Below are 19,963 nucleotides of genomic sequence, written 5' to 3'. Positions count from 1 at the left end.
TCATATTAAGTGAAGATGAAGCCTGCTTCTCAGTCCCTCTTCTAGGAGGCTGGACAAAGAGCTAGTCACTCATACCCAAGACGAGATTCAGCCCTGCTCCTGGTGGCCAATCTGGGCTCACATCTACCGAGGAAGGGAGTTCATAATTCACTGTGCACAGAGGTATGGAAAGCACATGCTAGGCAGCTGGCCCAGAAGGAAGCGATGTGATTGGGAATCCATTATATCTAGCCACTGTCTTGGGCATTTTACATGTATTATTTCATGGAACTAAGTTTCAGAAGAATTAAGTGACTCCTTGACCTATCTAGTAGAGGCAGAATATGAGCCTGCATGGGATGATTCTAAAACCCATGTTCTTTCCACACAACAACTATATATTTTTAAGTAGCAAAGCTAAGCAAGACTTAGAGAAGTACTCAGCTATACATGGTCCTTTTTCAGTAAGAAGAACAGACTAAAAGTAATAAAAATATTCCACTGTGATGATCCTGTGTGCCGACCACTGTCATACTGAAAAACCAAATGACCACCTTGAGAAATAAAGGAAGTCACATGTGTATGTTCAGATGTGAACATGTATATGTGTCTGCATACAGAAGGAAACTAGTTTGGACCTATAATTTTGTTCTTGAAATTAATCATACCGAAAAATTCCTAGATGTAAATATTTATGTATTAAGGTATTCAATAAAGTATTTTTTATAAAAGTAAAGAAAAAGAAAACTAGAACCACTTATCTTACCCAGTAATAGTTATGGTTGAATAATCATAATTCAATAGAATGATAAAATATTATAGCCATAATATTATGCAATAATATTTAATTGTACTACTATATGCTCATATTTATTAACAAGCAGCTGGATAGTGGGGTTTCAATACTTTGTTGAAAAAGTTATATATAAAATTATATGAATTAACACATATAAAATATATATGTATATATGATAAATCAGAGAGGAAATATAGTCAAATGTGAAAGTGTTTATCTCTAAATTATAAAATGATACATTTTTATTTCTTCTTTTTCCATCTTTGTATTTATCCTTTTCTGTAGTTTTCATCCCAAAGCCCAGATACAGCCGGGCGTGGCGGCTCACGCTTGTAATCCCCGCGCTTGGGAGGCAGAGACAGGAGGATCGCGCAGGTTCGAAGCCAGCCGCGTTGGCGTAAGAGACCCTGTTTCCAAACAAAAAAATATAAAAATAGGTCTGGGAGTGTAACCCGGAGGTAGAAGGGTTTTCAGGAACCCCAGTACCATCACACACACACACACACACAAAGCCCAGATACATTCAGTTACAAGGAGTGACATATAAGTCTGGAGAAGGATGTGGTTCCCAGACTCAGGGCTTGTTGCTTGGGAGGAAAATTACTTTTTGTCCATTCTGGTAGCAGGCATCAGAAATGAGGCTGTGGAAGCCTGAGGACCCAGCATCCCTACCCAGTACTCCATGCTGCTAAGCTAGCACTCTATCATGGCGCTACCCCTCAACCCTGCTTCTTGTTCTTTTTACAAATTATTTTTACAGGAAGAAAACTAAGTGCTAAAAAAAAGAGGTATGGACATCACTTTTAAAATGTGTGTGTGTGTGTGTGTGTGTGTGTGTGTGTGTGTGTGTGTGTTTGTAAAGGGAATTGAGTGAGTCCAGAGGCATTCTACACTGAACTACAATCCCAGCCCTTTGTTTTATTATTTTTTTGAAACAAGGACTCACTTAGTTGCTAAAGGTTTTGCTAAGTTGCTGAGCTGGCCTGGAACCTGTGATCCTCTTGTCTCAGTTTCCCAACTACTAGGATTATAGGTGTGTGCCACCAGGCCTGGCTTTAAAATGTGTCCTTGTGATGGTTCTTTTAGGATCACAGCTCTATGAAGACATTTTACACCATGTGAGGCAGGCCGAGTGTGTCATTTATCCCCGCTTTATTTATTCATTTATTATTAATGAACACTTTTGCTATGCTTTTGTGAGCCTTTATGTACTTGTCAAAGAAGATATAGCAAAAAAATTAAATGTGGCATGTTTTAAAATAGAGGTATAAAAAATAAGAATCCATTTAATTCCAGTTAGAATAGCAATCATCAAGGCTATAAACAATAGCAATTACTGGTGAGGATGTGGGGAAAAGGAACATTTATACCCTGTTGGTGGGACTGCAACTTAGTACAACCACTATGGAGATCTATATGAAGGTTCCTCAAAAGACTAGGAATAGAACCACCATATGACACAGCTGTACTACTCTTGGGTGTCTTTCCAAAAGAATTAGAACACTATAGTGACACACACATACCCATATTTATAGCAATAGCCAAGTTATGGAACCAACATTGGTGTCCATCAACAGATGAATGGATAAAGAAAATGTGATATATATACAAAATGGAGTTTTTACTCAGGCACAAAAAATAAAGTTAAGCCGGGTGTGGTGGTGCACACTTGTAATCCCAGCACTTGGAAGGCTGAGACAGGAAGATCCTAGGTTTGAGGACAGCCTCAGCAAGTAGTGAGACTTTCATCAACCTGTGAGACCCAGTTTCAAAATAAAAATAAAATAGATCTAGAGGATAGCTTAGAGGTAGAATGTCCCCAGACTCAGTCCCCAGTACCAAATAAAAAAAATAAAAAGAACCAAGTTATGTCATATGCTAGAAAATGGATGGAACTAGAGAACATTATGCTGAGGTCTGCCAGACTCAGCAAATTGAAGACCACATGTTTTCTCTTGTGGAAACTAGAGAGAAAATAGAAAAGAAAATAGACTTATGAAAATGAGGAGAGAGACACAGCAGAACAGTAGGAGGGGGTTGGGAGGAGGGGAAGGGAAGGGGAAATGAGTTTTGAGAAGGAAACAGACCAAATGATGTTCCATTTGTGTATGAAGGCATCACTGCCCACTGCACTAGCAGGTACAGGGAAGGAGGCGGGAAGCGGGTGAGTGGAGAGGGAGACACACCAAGAGATGTTGTGTCCATAATGAATGCATCGCTTTGACTCTCACTATGATGTATAACCACAATGCACTGAGAGCATTTTAAATATCAAAGAAAAGAGGGACAAAATGTTTTTTAAAAAAGCTGTGAGGAAAGAGTAGAGTGCTCATCATCCTTCCTCTTTACCTCATGTCCAGTTGCAAAATTCATCTGCCCTGAGATAGCTCAAAATCATCATCTCTATGAATGTCCTTTCTGTCCTTCCTAGTTAGCACTCGCCTCCTGCAAATGGTTCTTTATGTGTGCACCAGCAGCAGTTCATAGTAGCTAGCACACCGCAATATGGTTCTTTCTGTGATGTTCTCCTTATGTCACACACGAGAAATAAGTGTTTCCATATAATGAACAGATGAGGCAACCCCGCTATCCAAGGAAATAAACATCTGGACTCTCCTGCAACTTCTGTGTGGTCCCTCGGTGCCCATGGTGCACATACCAGGGCTGAGAAGTTCTGCTGTAGACCTTGACCTCTTAACAATAGAGACCGTGTCTTAAATTTATTCCTTTCCACATGTCGTCTTTCACATGGGTGGCAATGAATGCATTCATAAATTCATTTCAACAAATACTTCTCCAGTGTCCACCAGGTACCACACACAGTGCTCGTTGTTAGAAATGTAATAGTGATCAAAACAGGCATGGCTCTGCCCTACTGTTTGGTGGGATAGACCAATAGGAAACAAATAATCCTACAAGTAATTATAAAATGTAATGACTTTTCCAAAGAAAAATATCTGTATGAAAAATGAAGAATATCCTTGACATATTTTATATCACAATACTCATTCGTTAGCAAGGTCCACTCTATACTGAATTGTAAAAGGGAAGATGGTAGGCTCTCTCAGGATGGACTAAGCATCCCATTAGAAACCTAGTGCCTGCGTTCTGGATGTCTGCTCCTAGGAAGCATCCTGAGACCTCCCTAGTTTTCATGGTCCTTTCTCATAAATACTTAATCTGACCTGATAGGCAATTAAAAGCTCTAGGATATTTTCTGTTTGTTTGTTTAATGGTTTCCTTCTAGTCAGTGGGCACAGCTACTGTACTGGAAAGCCCATATTCACGCTGTTTTAAAAAATGTTGAAGATGGGCGTGGTGGCGCAGGCTTGTAATCCCAGCATTCAGGAGGCTGAGACCGAGGATCGTGATTGGCGGCCAGCCTCAGCTACTGAGTGAGGCCCTTCACAACTCAGTGAGACCCTGTTTCAAAATAAAGAATAAAAAAAAAAATAGGGCAGGGGGTGTAGCTCAGAGGTCGAATGCCCCTAGGTTCCATTTCCAGACCCACACCCACACACACAAAAATGTTGAGAGAAATTGTGTGTATGTGTGTGTGTGTGTGTGTGTGTGTGTGTGTGTGAGAGAGAGAGGGGGGGGGCCCTGGCAACACACATCAAAACCACATAAAATGCCCATATCCTTTCTATTTATAAATACACTTCCTAAAATATGAATGCCAAGTGGGAAAAGAGAAAGTGTTATTCAGGAAACTGTTTTTATTCCATTATTTGTAATAGTGAATGGCAGATTTTTAAAAATCCCAATATAAGGGTAATGATAAATTAGATGATGTTAACTTAAGATGAGTAAGTTTTCCTACAAATGCAGAGAGAATTCCTGAGATAAAGCTTGCAATAGCATTTTATTATTTAAAAAAGTGCCAAAACCTTTTTCAGGTTCTAACATGGCTCAGAACCTACTGGATGCTAATACATAGTTATCATTAATAAAGAAATTACAAGAATAGTTTAAACATAGAATACAGAAGAATTAATTACTAAATCTCAGAAAAATATTCCTTTGTTAGGAGACTGTCTCTCTGTGATGAGCAGACTGTTGCTTAATCTGGTTGGTGCCTACAGGCTTTAAACTAAAAATAAATTATCAGTTTAAGTTTTAGTGCAAATACTGTACTTAAAGTTCTATCAATAAATATTTGAGTGCCTTCTCTATACTGGGCATATTTGCTGTTGGGGTGGAAGATACAGCAGCAAATAAGACAGATAAAAGATCCCTGCCATGTAGAATTTATGGTTCTTGGGGAGGGGCAGATGGAACCCAAGTCATTAACCGAAACAGATTAGCATGTCAGGTGTCAATAAATGCAATGGACAAAATGAAGTGAAGAAAAAGAGCAAGTCTAGATCCGAGGCCCGAGGGGCAAAGTGAAGGTTTACATGGGTCTTTAGGGCTGGCTTTCCTTGGAAAGGGACATATGGACAGAGACCTGAAGGAGGAAAGAGAGGAAACTGGGAACTGACTGGACACAGCTGTCCAGGGAGCAATACATTTTTGATAATACAAAAATTTAGGATTGGTGAATTCCTTTTGTGCAGAAGTATAGTCTCTAAATGCCAGTTCCTCCATTGTTTCGGTACTAGAGATTGATCCCAGAGGCATTTTCTCTCTGAGTTTTCAGCCCTTTTTATTTTATTTTGCAACAGGGTCTGAACTAAGTTGCTGAGGCTGGCCTCAAACCTGTGATCCTCTTGTCTCTGTCCCCTAGGTACTGCGATTACAGGTGTGCGCCGCCACACCTGGTACTTGCCCCCTTTCAACTAACCACAAGTATACCAGCTAGCTCAGAAGAGGGATTCCACATCTCTCTTCTCTCTAGAAGCTAGATACCCTGTGTACCAATGCCGCTACCCTGGAGCCTGTGGAGTCAGAGGTGGCCCATCCTTACTCCCCCAGCCAAGGACCCCACTTCCTCCCACTAAGCCTAAGGTAGCATTGATGTTCACTTTTGTTGTGTGGGTACTTAGTGAGTCTGTGTTCTCTGGGTAAGGGTTCACTCATTGAGAAGCAAAATAACCCATTTTCAAAGTCACTTTTAGAACCAGGGCTATAATCTCTACCTAGATTTTAGAAGTATTCAAGTTTGTAGTGAAGTCTTCAAATTTATCCTATTTGGAGTGAAGGTATTAAAGAGGTATATATTACTATATCTTGGTCACTATGTGTTTTTTTAAATTGGCATTTGTAGTTTGCTCCTCTTCTAGCAGATGACTTGTTGACTGCCTGCCTACCTGCCAGCAATACAACCTAACTGAAGGGAAGATCTCAAGGTCACTCATAAGCTCCATGACCTCAGGACTGTGTCTACTTCTCTCACCACTATGCTCCCAGTGCCAATTCAGCACCCAGCACAAGGGAGGCATTCAGTAGCTGCTGCTGAATAAATGAACAACTCCAGCTGTGACACAGAGGAGACACTTGCATGTTAGAGTGGGAAGGAAAAAGTGTAGCTGCCACATCTTTTAGGAGTGAGGGGGTTGGGCAGGGTGGCACACACCTGTAATTTCAGTAGTTAGGAGGTTGAAACAGGAGGATTGCAGGTTCAGGCCAGCCTTAGAAACTTAGGAAGACCCTCAGCAACTTAGTGAGATCCTGTTTCAAAATGAAAAACAGGAAACCAGGCTTGGTGTTTCAGGCTTGTAATCCCAGTACTTGGGAGACTGAGAAAAGAGAATTGCAGGTTCATGACCATCCTCGGATAGTGAGGAGCTCTTCAATTTAGTGAGACCCTGTTTCAAAGATAAAAAATTAAAAAATAGGGTTGGGGTATAGCTTGGAGGTAAATGCCCCTAGGTTTAATCCCCAGTACTCCCAAATAAATAAATAAATAAATAAATAATAGAGCTGGGGTATCGCTCAGAGGTAGAATGTTCCTGGGTTTGTCCCTAGTAATACACACACACATACCCATACACACACAAAGAGCAAGAGAGGTAAGATGGGGCTGGGGCTGTGTCTCCTCCCCCTCTAGCCCCTGGGAAGATGGAGGTGGCATGTTACCAAGTGGAGTGTGCATTTTAATGGCCTAGCCCCAGAGTATGGGTGAGGAGATAAAGCAGGAAAAAAAACACAGCACAGTGTGTTTGGATCCTGGAGATGTTGGATTGTGTTAATGAATTTACTCAACCCCTTGGAGACTCAATTTCATCATCTGAAAAACCGGGACACCAATTCTTACCCAACAAGGTTGCCAAAAGAAGGAAGTGGGAGAAAGCATATAAGGCACCCAAATAGAGCCCACTATCAGAACAGCCTGTAGTAGGCCCTCACTGTTTCACCCAACATGCACACAGTAAGAGGCAGTGTGTTCTGTGGTTACCAGCAGGGACCCGAAGCTCTTGCCTGGGTTTGAATCCCAGCTTTATCACTTAGAGCTGGGTGGAATTAGGCAAGTTCCTTAATTGTTCTGTGCCACAAGTTCCTTTTCTGTGAAAAATAGGATAACAATGCTCACCGCATTGTGCTGCTCTGAGGATTAAATCAGTTCAGAACAGAAGCTACTCACAACAGCGCCGGCCTGCTCTAAGGAAGTGTTAGCCATCGTTATTACTGCGTGCTAAGCATTTCATATCCTCATCCCACTACAATCCATCAAGAGCGGCTGGAAACGCTAGTCCCTTGGTGGTGGATGATGTACAGTTGGACAGCAGGTCCGTGTCTCATTTGGGCTGCCATTCTCAAACCCGAGCAGGCCCTGCCTTATTCGCCCTGAAGGGTCCTTTAAAACACAGGTGGTGGAGGCCCACCCTCACGATGTCTGGTTCTGTGGGCCGAGGTCTTGCATCTTTAACAAGTTCCCAGGAGGTACTGATGCTGTTGGTGAGACCACGCTCTGAGAAGCCTGCCACGTTACAAGGACAGATGTTGGAAGCTCCAAGAGGAAGAGGAAGGAAGAATCACAGAGGTAGGAGCTTCAGAGCAGCCCTGGATAGGACTGAGCTGTGGACACCGACAGAATGAGGCATCTGCTCATTCATTTATTTGGAAAATATTTATTTACTGACTGCAAGCTGGGCCTCATATCCACCTATCAGTTGCAAGGTCAAGGACTACGCTAGCAGAACAATATGGAGCTGAGAGGACCATCAGCGTCTTGAAGTTAGCCAGAACAACAGTGAAGGAAGGAGCCATGACTCCATTAGGCCTGACTCTGAGCACCATTTTTATGGGTACTATATTTTTTATACATAACATAAAATTTACCACTTGTAAGTATATATGGTTCAGTGACATAAAATACATTCATATTGCTGTGCAACCGTCACCATCACCCATCTCTAGAACTTTCTTCATTTTTCCTAACTGTAACTCTATACCCATTAAATATTTCTCTATTTGCTCTTTCCCCTAGCTCCTGGCAACCACCATCTACTTTGTCTCTATGAATGTGACTATCCTAGGTAACTCCAATATGTGAATTATATAATATTTGTCCTTTGGTACCTGACTTATTCCACTTAGCATAAGTTCTTCAAGGTCCATCTGTGTAGAATCATGTGTCAAAATTTCTTTCCTTTTTAAGGCGGAGTAATATTTCTTTGAATAAATAAACCACATTTTGTCAGTGGACATTTGGGTTCTTTCCATCTTTTGTGCATAATGCAGCTATGAGCACTGGTGTACAAACATCTGTTCATGTCCCTGCTCTCAATTCTTTTGGTATATACAGCTAAGTATCTCTATGAAGCTGACCAATTTTGCAGTGGTGAAAAATAAGTTCACAGTACCCCCCCCCCCCACACACACACACACAATTTTCCCTCCTTAGACCACCTCTCCTGCCACTCAGGTGCCTACAGCTCTCAGCTGCCAGAGTCTGATAAAGCATCTATACTTCCAAAGGATAATAACAAAGCCAGTGGGATTCTATTTTATGCTTTCTAGGCTGGCACGTGTGTGTACCTTCCTTTTCCCATAATGGCAAACTCAGGGAACCACTGTCCAAACACATGTGCCAGGAGCTTGCTCAGTATTGTAGGAAACTGATAGCTTCCAAATCAGACACCTCCCTGGAGATGGCCTTCTGACTACTGGCCACTTAGGCAAGACTTAATCTCTCCAGTTTCAATTTCCTGGTCTGAAAATGGGGATAATAGTAGCTAAATCCTAGAGCTATTTTGATAATTTAACAAAGATAAGGTAATTAAACTAAGATAAGATAAGATAAATGAAGTCATGGTAAAGCCCTAAGGTAGTACCTGGTTTATAGTAAGCACTTCAGCCTTGGCTGTTGTTAATATTATCTTTCAGATTAAAAATAAAAGAAGTTCCCTAGCAGGGCCTGGTGGTACTTGCCTGTAATTCTAGTATTTGGGAGGTTGAGACAGGAAGATAGCAGATTTGAGGCCAGACTCAGCAACTTAGTGAGACCCTGTTTCAATATAAAAAATAAAAAGATAAGCCTGGTGTGGTGGTAGACACTTGTAATCCCAGCATTTGGGAGATAGAGACCAGAGAATTGTGGTTCACAGCCTCAGCTACTTAGGCCTTCTAGAACTTAGTGAGACCCTGTTTCAAAAAAAAGAATAAAAAATAGGGCAAGGGGTGTATCTCAGCAGTCGAATGCCCCTGGGTTCCATCCCCAGACCCCCCCTTAAAAATATATATCTATGTATATATAATAAAATGAGGCTAGGAGTGTAGCTCATAGGTATAACATTCCTGGGTTCAACCACCAGTGCCAAACCACATATACACACACACACACACACACACACACACACACACACACACACACACATGTTCCTTGCCATAGAAGGATATTACAGTGAGCATGAGCATGAAATAACAGTCTCCTTGGGCCAGAAAACTCACAACCTAGATAATCAGAAACAAAATTTTTAAATCACAGGACTCTAAATTACAACTTGGCCCTAAAGATTAAAAAAAAAATGTCTTTGGATGGGGAAATATTTGGGGAAAGGGTCTCCTGAGGAACCCACAAATTTTAATTGCATCCCTAGTCGCTAGCTATGAATGTAAGCATTCTTCCTGCATGTGAGATTTTTTAAATTTCCTTATAAGTTTGCAAATGCCAGATGAAAATAAATTCCAGAACAATGGAAACTGGAGACAAAAATGGTTACAGGGAATTTGGCTGGGCCACCCCTGGAGTCGCCCCAGTCCTTCTGGGATGCCTTCGGACAACTCGCTGGCCCTTCCCTAAGCCCCCGAGAGAGGCAATGTTTCTGCCACTTCCCTTGGAAGAATATTCCTCAGTGAAATGCAACTCGCTGTCAGGCCTGCCTTTGAGATTCCCTTTCTTCTCCCGACCCACTTTCTTCTTGCTGTGCCCTTTTGTACAAAGTCAAAAGAAGCCACCCTGTGAGGAGCTCACACTGCAAGGACTGACATTCAAAGACCATTACCACCTCTTAAACTTGGCCCTGTTCATTTAGCCAAGCAAAGCATGTGTAATTCTTTTAATCTTCCTTCATAAATCAATCCTTAAGTTCCCTTAATAGTCCTTCTCCTGTGCTTTGAACTCCCTTCCAGTCTGGCGGTCCTGGGCTCTTGTCCATTTTACACTTGAGAATTACCGAATTACCAGTCAATCACGAAATCCCTGTGCAGGGGAAGCCACAGGGCCTCGCTGGGACTCACCAGGCCAGGCTGCCAATGCCTTTGGCACTGGCAGCCAGAGAAAAAAAGGACGGAGCAGCCCCTGCCTGGTGGCCCCCTGCTGCGACAGGATTGCCACCTCCTCTATTATGGTCTTTGCCTGGGAGCTGACCCACCTGGACAGTGGTCAAAGAACGGTGTGAGAAGCCAGCTGAGACCTGGCCTTCTCCTTGGACACAGAGTCCTCAGCATGTACCCCATTCACAAGGCTCCCACCTGCCAGGGCAGGGAGGGCCTCTGCAAACGTCCAGCTGGATCTTACCTGGAAGCTGCCAGCATGGTCTTCTTCCTTATCGCCCTCTCTGTTCTCTTTGAGGGCGATCAAGGTGAAGCCTCTGAAGTAGGAGGGAGGAGCTGCTGAGAGCGTCACTACAAGAGAGAAGGGGAAAAATTCTAAGCAGAAGAATCAGCTGTGCAAACAGGAGAGCTCGAGCTCTCCATCAACATCCCACACCTGTGGGGCGAAAGGGAGGACGCAGGAAAGGCTCACCTATAGAATAGACGCCCACAGCCCACTTCCCTCAGCTCCCTCTGACGTCTCAGAACCCGCTAAATGCCTGATCCGCTCTTTCACTCGAAAATTCTTGAGCCAGCCAGGGCCATAGTGAGTCTCTCTCAATAACCCCAGTTTGATATAGATAGTCCCTGGTCAGACATTTCATCCATTCTTGACAATTACCTCATGTTATATTTCCATTAGATTGGACTGACAGAAATTTAGCTCTTCACAGCTCCCACTCCTCAAAGATGCCTTTTATGACACACACTGCTGCGTGTTCTCCAAAACACATTTCCATTTTCTGTAGAGACAGCAAGACAGTGTTTCCCAGCTTCCCTTGCAGGTAGGGCTGCTTCTTCTGAAACTCTTTCAGTTAGGAACCTGAACAGACATCATAGATGCCGTTTCCAAAACTGGATGGTGCAGAACTCTCCCATGATCCTCCTCTCTCGCTCTCCCACCTCTGCCTGCCAACAGAGGACCCTGATGCCCCATGTCAAGAACAGTGCAGTCACACGTGGACTTTGGGAACTGGGTTTCTGAATAAGTACACAAAGAATCACCCACTCACCAGAAATATTCATATTAGACTTAACATCAACTGGATATACACTTACACTGTGAGGAGTCACTTGTAATAGCAGCTTGCATTATGACTATATTATACTTTTCCTTTCCACATCTACTAAAAAAATATATATTTTCTTATTGAAAGTGCAAAGGCCTTCTCAGCAAGGCAATGATGGTCATCCCACCATTGGGTCCCCAGTCTCCTGAGATGGAAATCTTTTACTGTAATTTCGTATGTCAAATTATGATTCCCTGTTGACCTGTCTTTTCAGCTGGAATCATGGGTGAATACAGGAGAGGGAATGGCTTTTCATTCCCTTTGACTCCTACCTACTACCTATCCCTGACATCTAAGAGATGTCTAAGCTTCTTCATGTTGATGTAAATTGAGATTTAAGTTAATTTACTGACTGAATTAAAGTGCTAAGATTCTGCACTTTAGATACAGATTTATAGACGATTACAACTTCAAATATCCTCTAATACAGCCTTTCACTTTTGCAGATAAGAAACCAAAATGCAGGGATGTGAACAGATAGACACTCGAGGTCATCAAATCATCCCGAGGCCAACATAGGGCCAGAATTGAAGGTCCCTTCCCCAAGTTTAACTCTTCTTCTGGCTTCACATACTGAATATATTCATCATGATATGGGTCTTCTGCAAATATTGGCTGATTATTAATTTTTAAACTTTAAAAATCAATTCATTTAACCTGTGCTATTCATGTGATTATGATAAGGAACCTCGATTTGGGAAGGAGCGCTTCTTCCTCCAAATTCCTCACACTGATTTCAGACCTGAAAATGAAGCTCCCTTTTCTAGGATAATGTGGCAGTGCTCCATGAGCCACCGACACAATGATATCATAGCAAAGAAATTTAAGACACAAAGATTGCAGGTAGCAGGCTCTAATGGGTCAGTTCATCCCACAAAAGGAAAGGCACATCATGACTGGTTGTAAAAGATTAGAAGGTAAGAAGAAAGAATGAAAAAAAGCACAATAGGGTAAGAAAAGTGTGGTCCTGAGCAGTGCCAAACAGAAAAAAGTTGTGATGTCAAGAGACAGCCAAAATCTCTGAGGGACAGACAGATAGTCCCAAAGCATCTAAGAGTATTAGGGGGGAGTGACCTTAAAAACCACTTAGCTTGTTTCTGGAGGGAGGGGAGTAGAAGACAAAGTAGTAGATGGTAAGAATACTCCATCCAGATTTCTTTAAATCCAGCAAGGACAACACAGATGGGCATTTTACACTCCAAAGTAGCCCTGCAGAAACACTGAAACTAACCTGGGGGACCTTGCCTGTGGTCACAGACTTGTCCTGGTCTTCTCTCTCCAGCTCCCTCGCTGGTTTCCATGGGAGCACTTACTTAATCGCTTGCCCCCAAATCCTCATTTGAGACTTTATGTATGGGTTTAATTACATCCTCAAGTGTGTGTGTGTGTGTGTGTGTGTGTGTGTGTGTGTGTGTGTGTTGAGCCAGGTGTGAGGGTGCATGCTTGTAATCCCAGTACTTCAGAGGCTGAGACAGGATTGCAGGTTCGAGGACAGCCTCAGCAACTAGTGAGACTCTCACCAACCTAGTGAGACCCTGTTTCCAAGTAAAAGTAAAACAAGGCCTGGGTGTAGCTCAGAGGTAGAATGCCCCTGGGATCAATCCCCAGTGCCACTAATTTAAAAAAAAAGTTGAAATCCTAACCTCCAGCTTGTAGGAATGTGACCATAGAGTCTTTACGGATGTAAAAAAGAGGTTATACTGGTTTCGGGTGGGCCTTGAATTCAATGTGTCCAGTGTCTTTACTAGAAGAGACCCAGACACACAGGGAAGAATCCCATGTGATGACAGAGGTAGGGCTCAGGGTTATATATCTAACACCACAGATGTCAAGAATTGCTAGCAACCAGAAGCTAGGAGGGAGGCCCAGCACAATCTCCTCAGAGCCTACAGAGGGAACCCAGTCTGCTGATGCCTTGACTCCCAGCTTCCAGACTCCACAGCCATCAGAGAATAAATACGTGTTTTAAGTCACTGGTTAGCAGAATTGTGCATGGCAGCCCTGGGAAATAAATACAGGTGGTTTCTGAGGGACTACCTAAGACAGGCAAGCAAGCCCTGCTCTGCAGCCATTCCCTCAAATTCCATGGGTCAAAAGGACCTCAGATATCAATGTGGAGATTCCTTAGAAAACTTGGAATGGATCCACCATACTATCTGGCTATACCACTACTGGGTATCTTTCCAAAGGGGTTGAAATCAGAGAACTACAGTAACATATGCATACCCATGTTCATAGCAGCATAGTTCATGATAGCCAAAATATGGAACCAACCTAGGTCTCCATCAACAGATGAATGGATTGAAAAATTATGGGAAATACACACAATGCAATTCTTCTCAGCAATAAAGAAGAACAAAATCATGTCATTCACAAGAATGAAAAGACCTGGAGAACATTATGTTAAGTGAGATCAGCCAAGCACAGAAAGAGAGGGGACATATGTTTTCCCTAATATGCTCAAGCTCGGGAGTATTAGGGATACCAGAAGGACTCCAGATAATGGAGGGGAAACCTCAGCAAAGCTAAAGGGTAGGAGAGGACGAAGGCTGAGGTTGATTAACTGGAGGAGCTACATTTGAATATGTGTATAAGTGTGAATGTGTCATGGTTAATCTGAACACTCATTGTTGAGAGGAGGGAAAGATGAAGTGGGGAGTGGGGAGGGCACCAAGCACTGTGTGAATGTATGCCATTTCCAATATGATCCACATAAAAAATTTTAAAAATTAAATAAAAAGGACCTCAGACTCCGGCTCTCAGCTCCACTGGCCACATGCCTACTCCCGGCCCATCTGCCCTGGGATTCACTCACTGACAGGCTCCTGAAAAGCCATACTGGTCCACCCTAGAGTATTTTTACACGTGCTACTCATCTGCCTGGAATGTTTGACTTCTCCCATTCCTGGCAAACTTCTTCAGAAATGAGCAGAAACTTCAATGCTCATGTGATGTTTCCTCTGCCCTCTCCAGAAAGACTGGGTGCTCTGTTTCTTGAACCCTGTTAATATTAAAAATATCTCTAGGTTTCCCCAGGCAGGGATGTAGTCACTCAGTTGTGGGCTGGGGCAGCTTGGGGCACGACTGGAACCCTGGGCCTCAGCTTGGCTCTCTTCTGGCACTGAGAAGCCTAACACAGCTGGTACAATGAGCACGGGTGAATGAGAAAAGAACCAGAGACCATTTGCTTCCTCAGAGCACAGCAGTTGATCCTAAAGATAGTGTCCCTGTAGCCACCTGTGCCAAACCCAGCTCCAAATAACAAACACGCTGGATCCAATTTAAATATCGCCATATTAGTACCTACATGGGATGGGGAGGCTGAGCTCCTCTAGCATTTTTCTGAGGTCTTAGAGCTCAGAAGAGTCAATGGTTTGAGTTAAGGGCAGCAAACCTTGTGAGAAGGTGGTAAAGCTTTGGACTTCTACAACTCCAAATGAGATCTTGGAAAAATTTAAAAGGCAGCCTAAATAAATAAAAACAAGTAATAAAAAATACATTAGTGTGTGTGTGTGTGTGTGTGTGTGTGTGTGTGTGTGTGTTACTGGGGATTAAACCCAGGGGCATTCTACTTTCAAGATACTCCCTCAGCCCTTTTAGGTTTTTGTTTTGTTTTGTTTTGATTTGAAACAGGGTCTCAATATTTGAAGCTGGTCTCAAATGGGTGATCCTCCTGTCTCAGCTCCTCAAGTACTGGGATTATAAGTATGTGCCACCATGCCCAGGGAAAAGTATATTCTTAAGAGGTTTTTTTTTTGTTGCTAATAATGAAGAAGCTGTTAAATAGGAAAATATATGTAAATACAGAGAAGAACATGAAGGAATATATATATATATATATATATATATATATATATCAAAAAAGTTGGGAAAAAAAGTACTTTATATTGAATACACGTTTACAGGTTCTAAAATCACTGGCCCCCAAACAGTCTGGAACTTGTTAGTCTGATTTCCTGGCTTTATAGCACAACAGCTGGAAAGGATATTGAAGATGACCTGATTTAACCCCTTGCATTCTGTGATGGAGTTCTGATATCCGAGAGTTGAGAGGCTTAGTCAAGATCATTTCTTAGAAGATGGCAACTGCAGCCAGGTGTCCTGCCTCCTAGTTAAAGCATTTACTCTGTAAACTAGGCTGATAACATCTATACAACATTTCTGGATTGCCTTCTCAGCCAAATTTACAAGAGATGAAGGAAAACCTATCCCACTACTTTGTAGTCTTACCTTATATTCTAAGATGCTTATCTAAGTATATAAAAGTGGATTTTTGTCCCTCTTAAAAATTATATTGAGTATTTTGTGAAAAAGTAAATAAAAAGCTGGGCATGGTGGCACATGCTTTTAATCCCAATACTTGGGAGACTGAGACAGGAGGATTGCAAGCTCATGGTCAGCCTCAACAACTTAGGTCCTCCACAACTTAGTGAGACCCTGTATTATTTTTTATTTTTTTAATTTTTAATTTTTAATTTTTTGCAGTACTGAGGATGGAACCCAAGGGCATTCTACCTCCAAGCTACACCCCCAGCCATATTGATTTTTTTTAAATTTTGAAACAGAGTCTCGCTGAGTTGCGAAGGGCCTCCCTAAGTAGCTGAGACTGTACGTGAACCGTGATCCTCCTGTGTCATCCTCCCGAATGCTGGGATTACAAGCATGAGCCACCACGCCCGGCTGAGACCCTGTTTTAAAATAAAAATAATAAAATAGGGCTGGAGATGTCGCTTGGAGGTAGAGTGCCTCTGGGTTCCATTCCCAGTACCACACACACACACACACACAAGGAAAAGTAAATAAAGATAACCAAGCCATGTAACTTAATATTGTTTTGGTTAAGTCACTAAATTTTCTTCCTCCTCACTGGTAACTTGGAATCATCAAATCCAGTAGTTCTTATAAATTTCCAAAGAGCCTTAAGAGAATAGAGGACCTGGAAGCTATTTTTCATATTTGTAAAAGCCTATCAGTATCACATCTATATTAAAACTAAAAAAGATAATAATAAATATATTTCAGGTAAAACCCCACATACTTAGCATAATAATCACACTCACTTCAAAGCATTAGTGTGAAGTCTGAATTCATTAATACATGTAGAGTTCTTAAAATCATACTTTGACATATAATAGGCACTTAGTAAATATCAACGCTTGTCACTATCAGTGATAAAATTATCACATTACGTTGTAGTTAGTGTTTATGTGCTCATTTGCAATTTATTTGTAAATCCTTTAAGGGCACGAACCACAACTGGGCTCAGCACAGTGATTAGTGCAGAAGTTGTGTGCAATTCAACTTACGGAACAGTGCTCATGGACTGGTAGACCCAGAATGGTTAAAGATGTCTCTTCTCCTCAAATTGATCTGTAGACTTAGGTGCAATCTAAATGAAAGCCCCATCACGTGTTTTGTGATATTGACAAGCTGGCTCTAAAATTTATGTGGAAATGCAAAGGGCCAAGAGTGTCCAAGACAATCTGGAGAAAGAAGTACAAAATTGGAGGGCTTATGTTACCAGATGCCTAGACTTTTGCAGCCATAGAGATTAAACCTGGCACTCTGGCAAGGAAAGAAAAATGGGCCAGTGGAACAGTGTAGGGTCCAAAAAAGCTGCACAAATGTGAGGAAACATGATAGATGATAAAGTCTGTATTGCACATCAGTGAGGGGAAATAGTGTTTGTAATAAATGGTGCTAGGAAAATTGAGTCACCATATAGAAAAAAAAGTGAATATTGGCCCTAACTTCACATCATACACAAAATAAATTACACACAGATTACAGAGACAAATGTGAAAGGAAAACAATAAAGTTTTAAAGGTAGCATAAGATAAAATGTGAAGGATCTTGGAGCAGAAAAGATGTTTTTAATAGAATATAAAAAAGTGCTAACCATAAAATATAGGATATATAAATGAGGCGATATCAAATGTGTGCTCATCAAAAACACTATTAAAAGTAAAATAGTCACAGTATAGAAGAATATATTTGCAACCATATAACCAGCAATTAACTTTTATCCAAAATATATAAAGAACTTTTTCAGATCAATAAGAAAAAATAGACAACCCAATAGAAAAAAAAATGGGAAAAATGCATGAACTAATGCCTCACAAAAGAAGATGCTGAAATGACTAATAAACATATGAGCAGCCCCTCAGCCTCATTAGTCAACAAGGAAATAAAAATTAAATCCATAATAAAATGCTACTGCACATACTTCAGACTGATTCAATTTTACAAAGAATTAGCAATATCAATCTTCTTGTTAATGGGAACTTTTACACGCTGTTGATGAAAGTGAAAGTTAGCAATATTGGCTGGAAAATTCTCTGGCAGGATCTACTGAAGCGGATCATACACATATCCTATGAACCAGCAATGTCATTCTTAAATCAGCAGAAACGCACGCATATGTGCAACAAAAGACATTTATAAGACTGTTCACACTGACATTAGTTGTAGTGGCACCTGACTGAAAATACCCACAAGTCCACCAGCAGTAGATGTATCAATTATGGCTTATGCATCTAACCAAATGCCTTATAGTAATGAAAATGAACAAAATTACTGCTCGACACCAGAAGTCCGAGTAGTAGTCAGATGTATGGGATAGAAAGGGTGTGGGACCAGGGGCTGGAGGGATGCTACTGGGGTGCTGGTCATGTTCTAGCTCTAATTCTGGGTTCTGGTTTCATGGGTACTTTCAACATGGGATCACTAAGCCATATGATTAAACTTTTCTGTACATATAAATAAGTTCTATTTTGATGTTAAAAAGTTATATTCTGATGAAAAGATTATTAAGATAGGGTTCTGAATGATATAGTTCCATTTTCTTATATGTTGTGCAGTGTACTTAATGAGCTAATTATAAACTTAGCTCCCTAGAACACTACATTCCATACATTCTGGAAAACTAAAGATGTACTGTACCTTATTATTGTCATTATTATTTGCGGTACTGGGGATGCAACCCAGGGGCATTCTACCTCTGAGCTATACCCCCAGTTCTATTTTTTATTCTTTATTTTGAAACAGGATCTCACTGAATTGCAAAGGGCCTCATTAAGTAGTAGCTGAGGCTGGCTGTGAACCACGATCCTCCTGTCTCAGCCTCCCAAATGCAGAGATTACAAGTGTGAGTCATCACACCCAGCCCCCTTATTATTAATTGTAATATACTTTTGGTGCATCACAGTCTCACATCATAATGCAGTTCAGAGTGATAGGGCCATACATACACATAGCACTTGGAGAGCTTCCCCTCGGCCTCCTCCCCACTCCGTCCCCTTCCCCATCCGTGATACTGAGATGGGTATTGATAAGTTTACATATGTACACAACTTCGGTGGAAGTGTTTTCTTCATTAATTCTCTCTCCTCCTTCCCCACCCTCTCCTAGACCCCCTCTATCACTATCCTGGGTTTTCTCCTCCATTATCCCTCTTGAAGCCCAGCATGGTAGCACACACTTGTAATCCCAGTACTTGGGAGGCTGAGAAAGGAGGATCACAGCTTCACAGGCAGCCTCAGCTACTTAGTGTGGCCCTCTGCAACTTAGTGAGAACCTGTTTCAAAATAAAGAGTAAAAAAATAGAGCTGGGGGTGGAGCTCAAAGGTAGAATGCTCCTGGGCTCCAAACCCAGGGCAAAAAAAAAAAAAAAAAAAAAAAAAAAACCTGCAAAAATAATATAAATAAATAAACAATAAAGTTCCTTATATATCCCAATTACTTTTTAGCATCCATCTATGAGAGAAAATATGTGACCCTTCACATTGTATGACTGGCTAGTCTCACTTAGCATAATGTTCTCCAGGGCCATCCAATTTCCTCCAAATGGCATAAGTTTGTTCTTCTTTATTGCTAAGTAGAATTTCATGGTGTGTATATCCTACAATTTTGTAATCCATTCATCTGTTGATGGACACCTCGGTTGGTTCCAAAATTGTCTACTGTGAATCATGCAGCTATAAGCATAGTTATTCTTGTATCACTATAGTATCCTGGTTTCAGTTGTACTTTATTAAATATAACACACCAGATGGACGCTCTGGAGGCTGAATGCAGCGTAGGGTTTTAATTCGTAATTATCACTGGTGATGATGTTATTACACAGTATGATTGGAAGGAAGACAGGAGACCTTTTCCCTCCAGAGAACTCTGTTATATGAGCTCCTCCTGAAAGCCACAACTGTACAGCTTGTTCTTAGTCCCAGCAACAACTGAAGATGCCCGCCTGGCAATAAATAATAGAACCTTCTCTCTAATGACTCCTCCCAAGTGCCTCCCAAGAGAGGCCATTAAGAGATCCAAAAAATCCAAGAAAAAATGCTTACAAAGGATTTTAAAAAGGAAAGGAAGGTTATTTGGAGTCATTCCGCAAGCACATACAGGAAACTGGTTAAGAGCA

General features: G+C 41.5%; 1 protein-coding gene across 1 annotated transcript in view; it reads right to left on the bottom strand.

Moving 5' to 3' along the window:
• SPON1 (spondin 1) overlaps positions 1 to 19,963 on the bottom strand; it is a gene marked incomplete at both ends in the record, with an annotated part of 300,161 nt that overhangs the window by 264,552 nt on the left and 15,646 nt on the right. The window contains one exon of the mRNA XM_080707718.1: positions 10,680 to 10,786. Within this exon, the coding sequence (XP_080563844.1) occupies positions 10,680 to 10,786 (107 nt within the window). The remainder of the gene's footprint in view (positions 1 to 10,679; positions 10,787 to 19,963) is intronic.

The sequence above is a fragment of the Muscardinus avellanarius genome (genome assembly GCF_963383645.1).
Source record: "Muscardinus avellanarius genome assembly, chromosome: 1".
Lineage (NCBI taxonomy): Eukaryota > Metazoa > Chordata > Mammalia > Rodentia > Gliridae > Muscardinus > Muscardinus avellanarius.
This window is presented reverse-complemented; position numbering and strand designations above follow the sequence as displayed.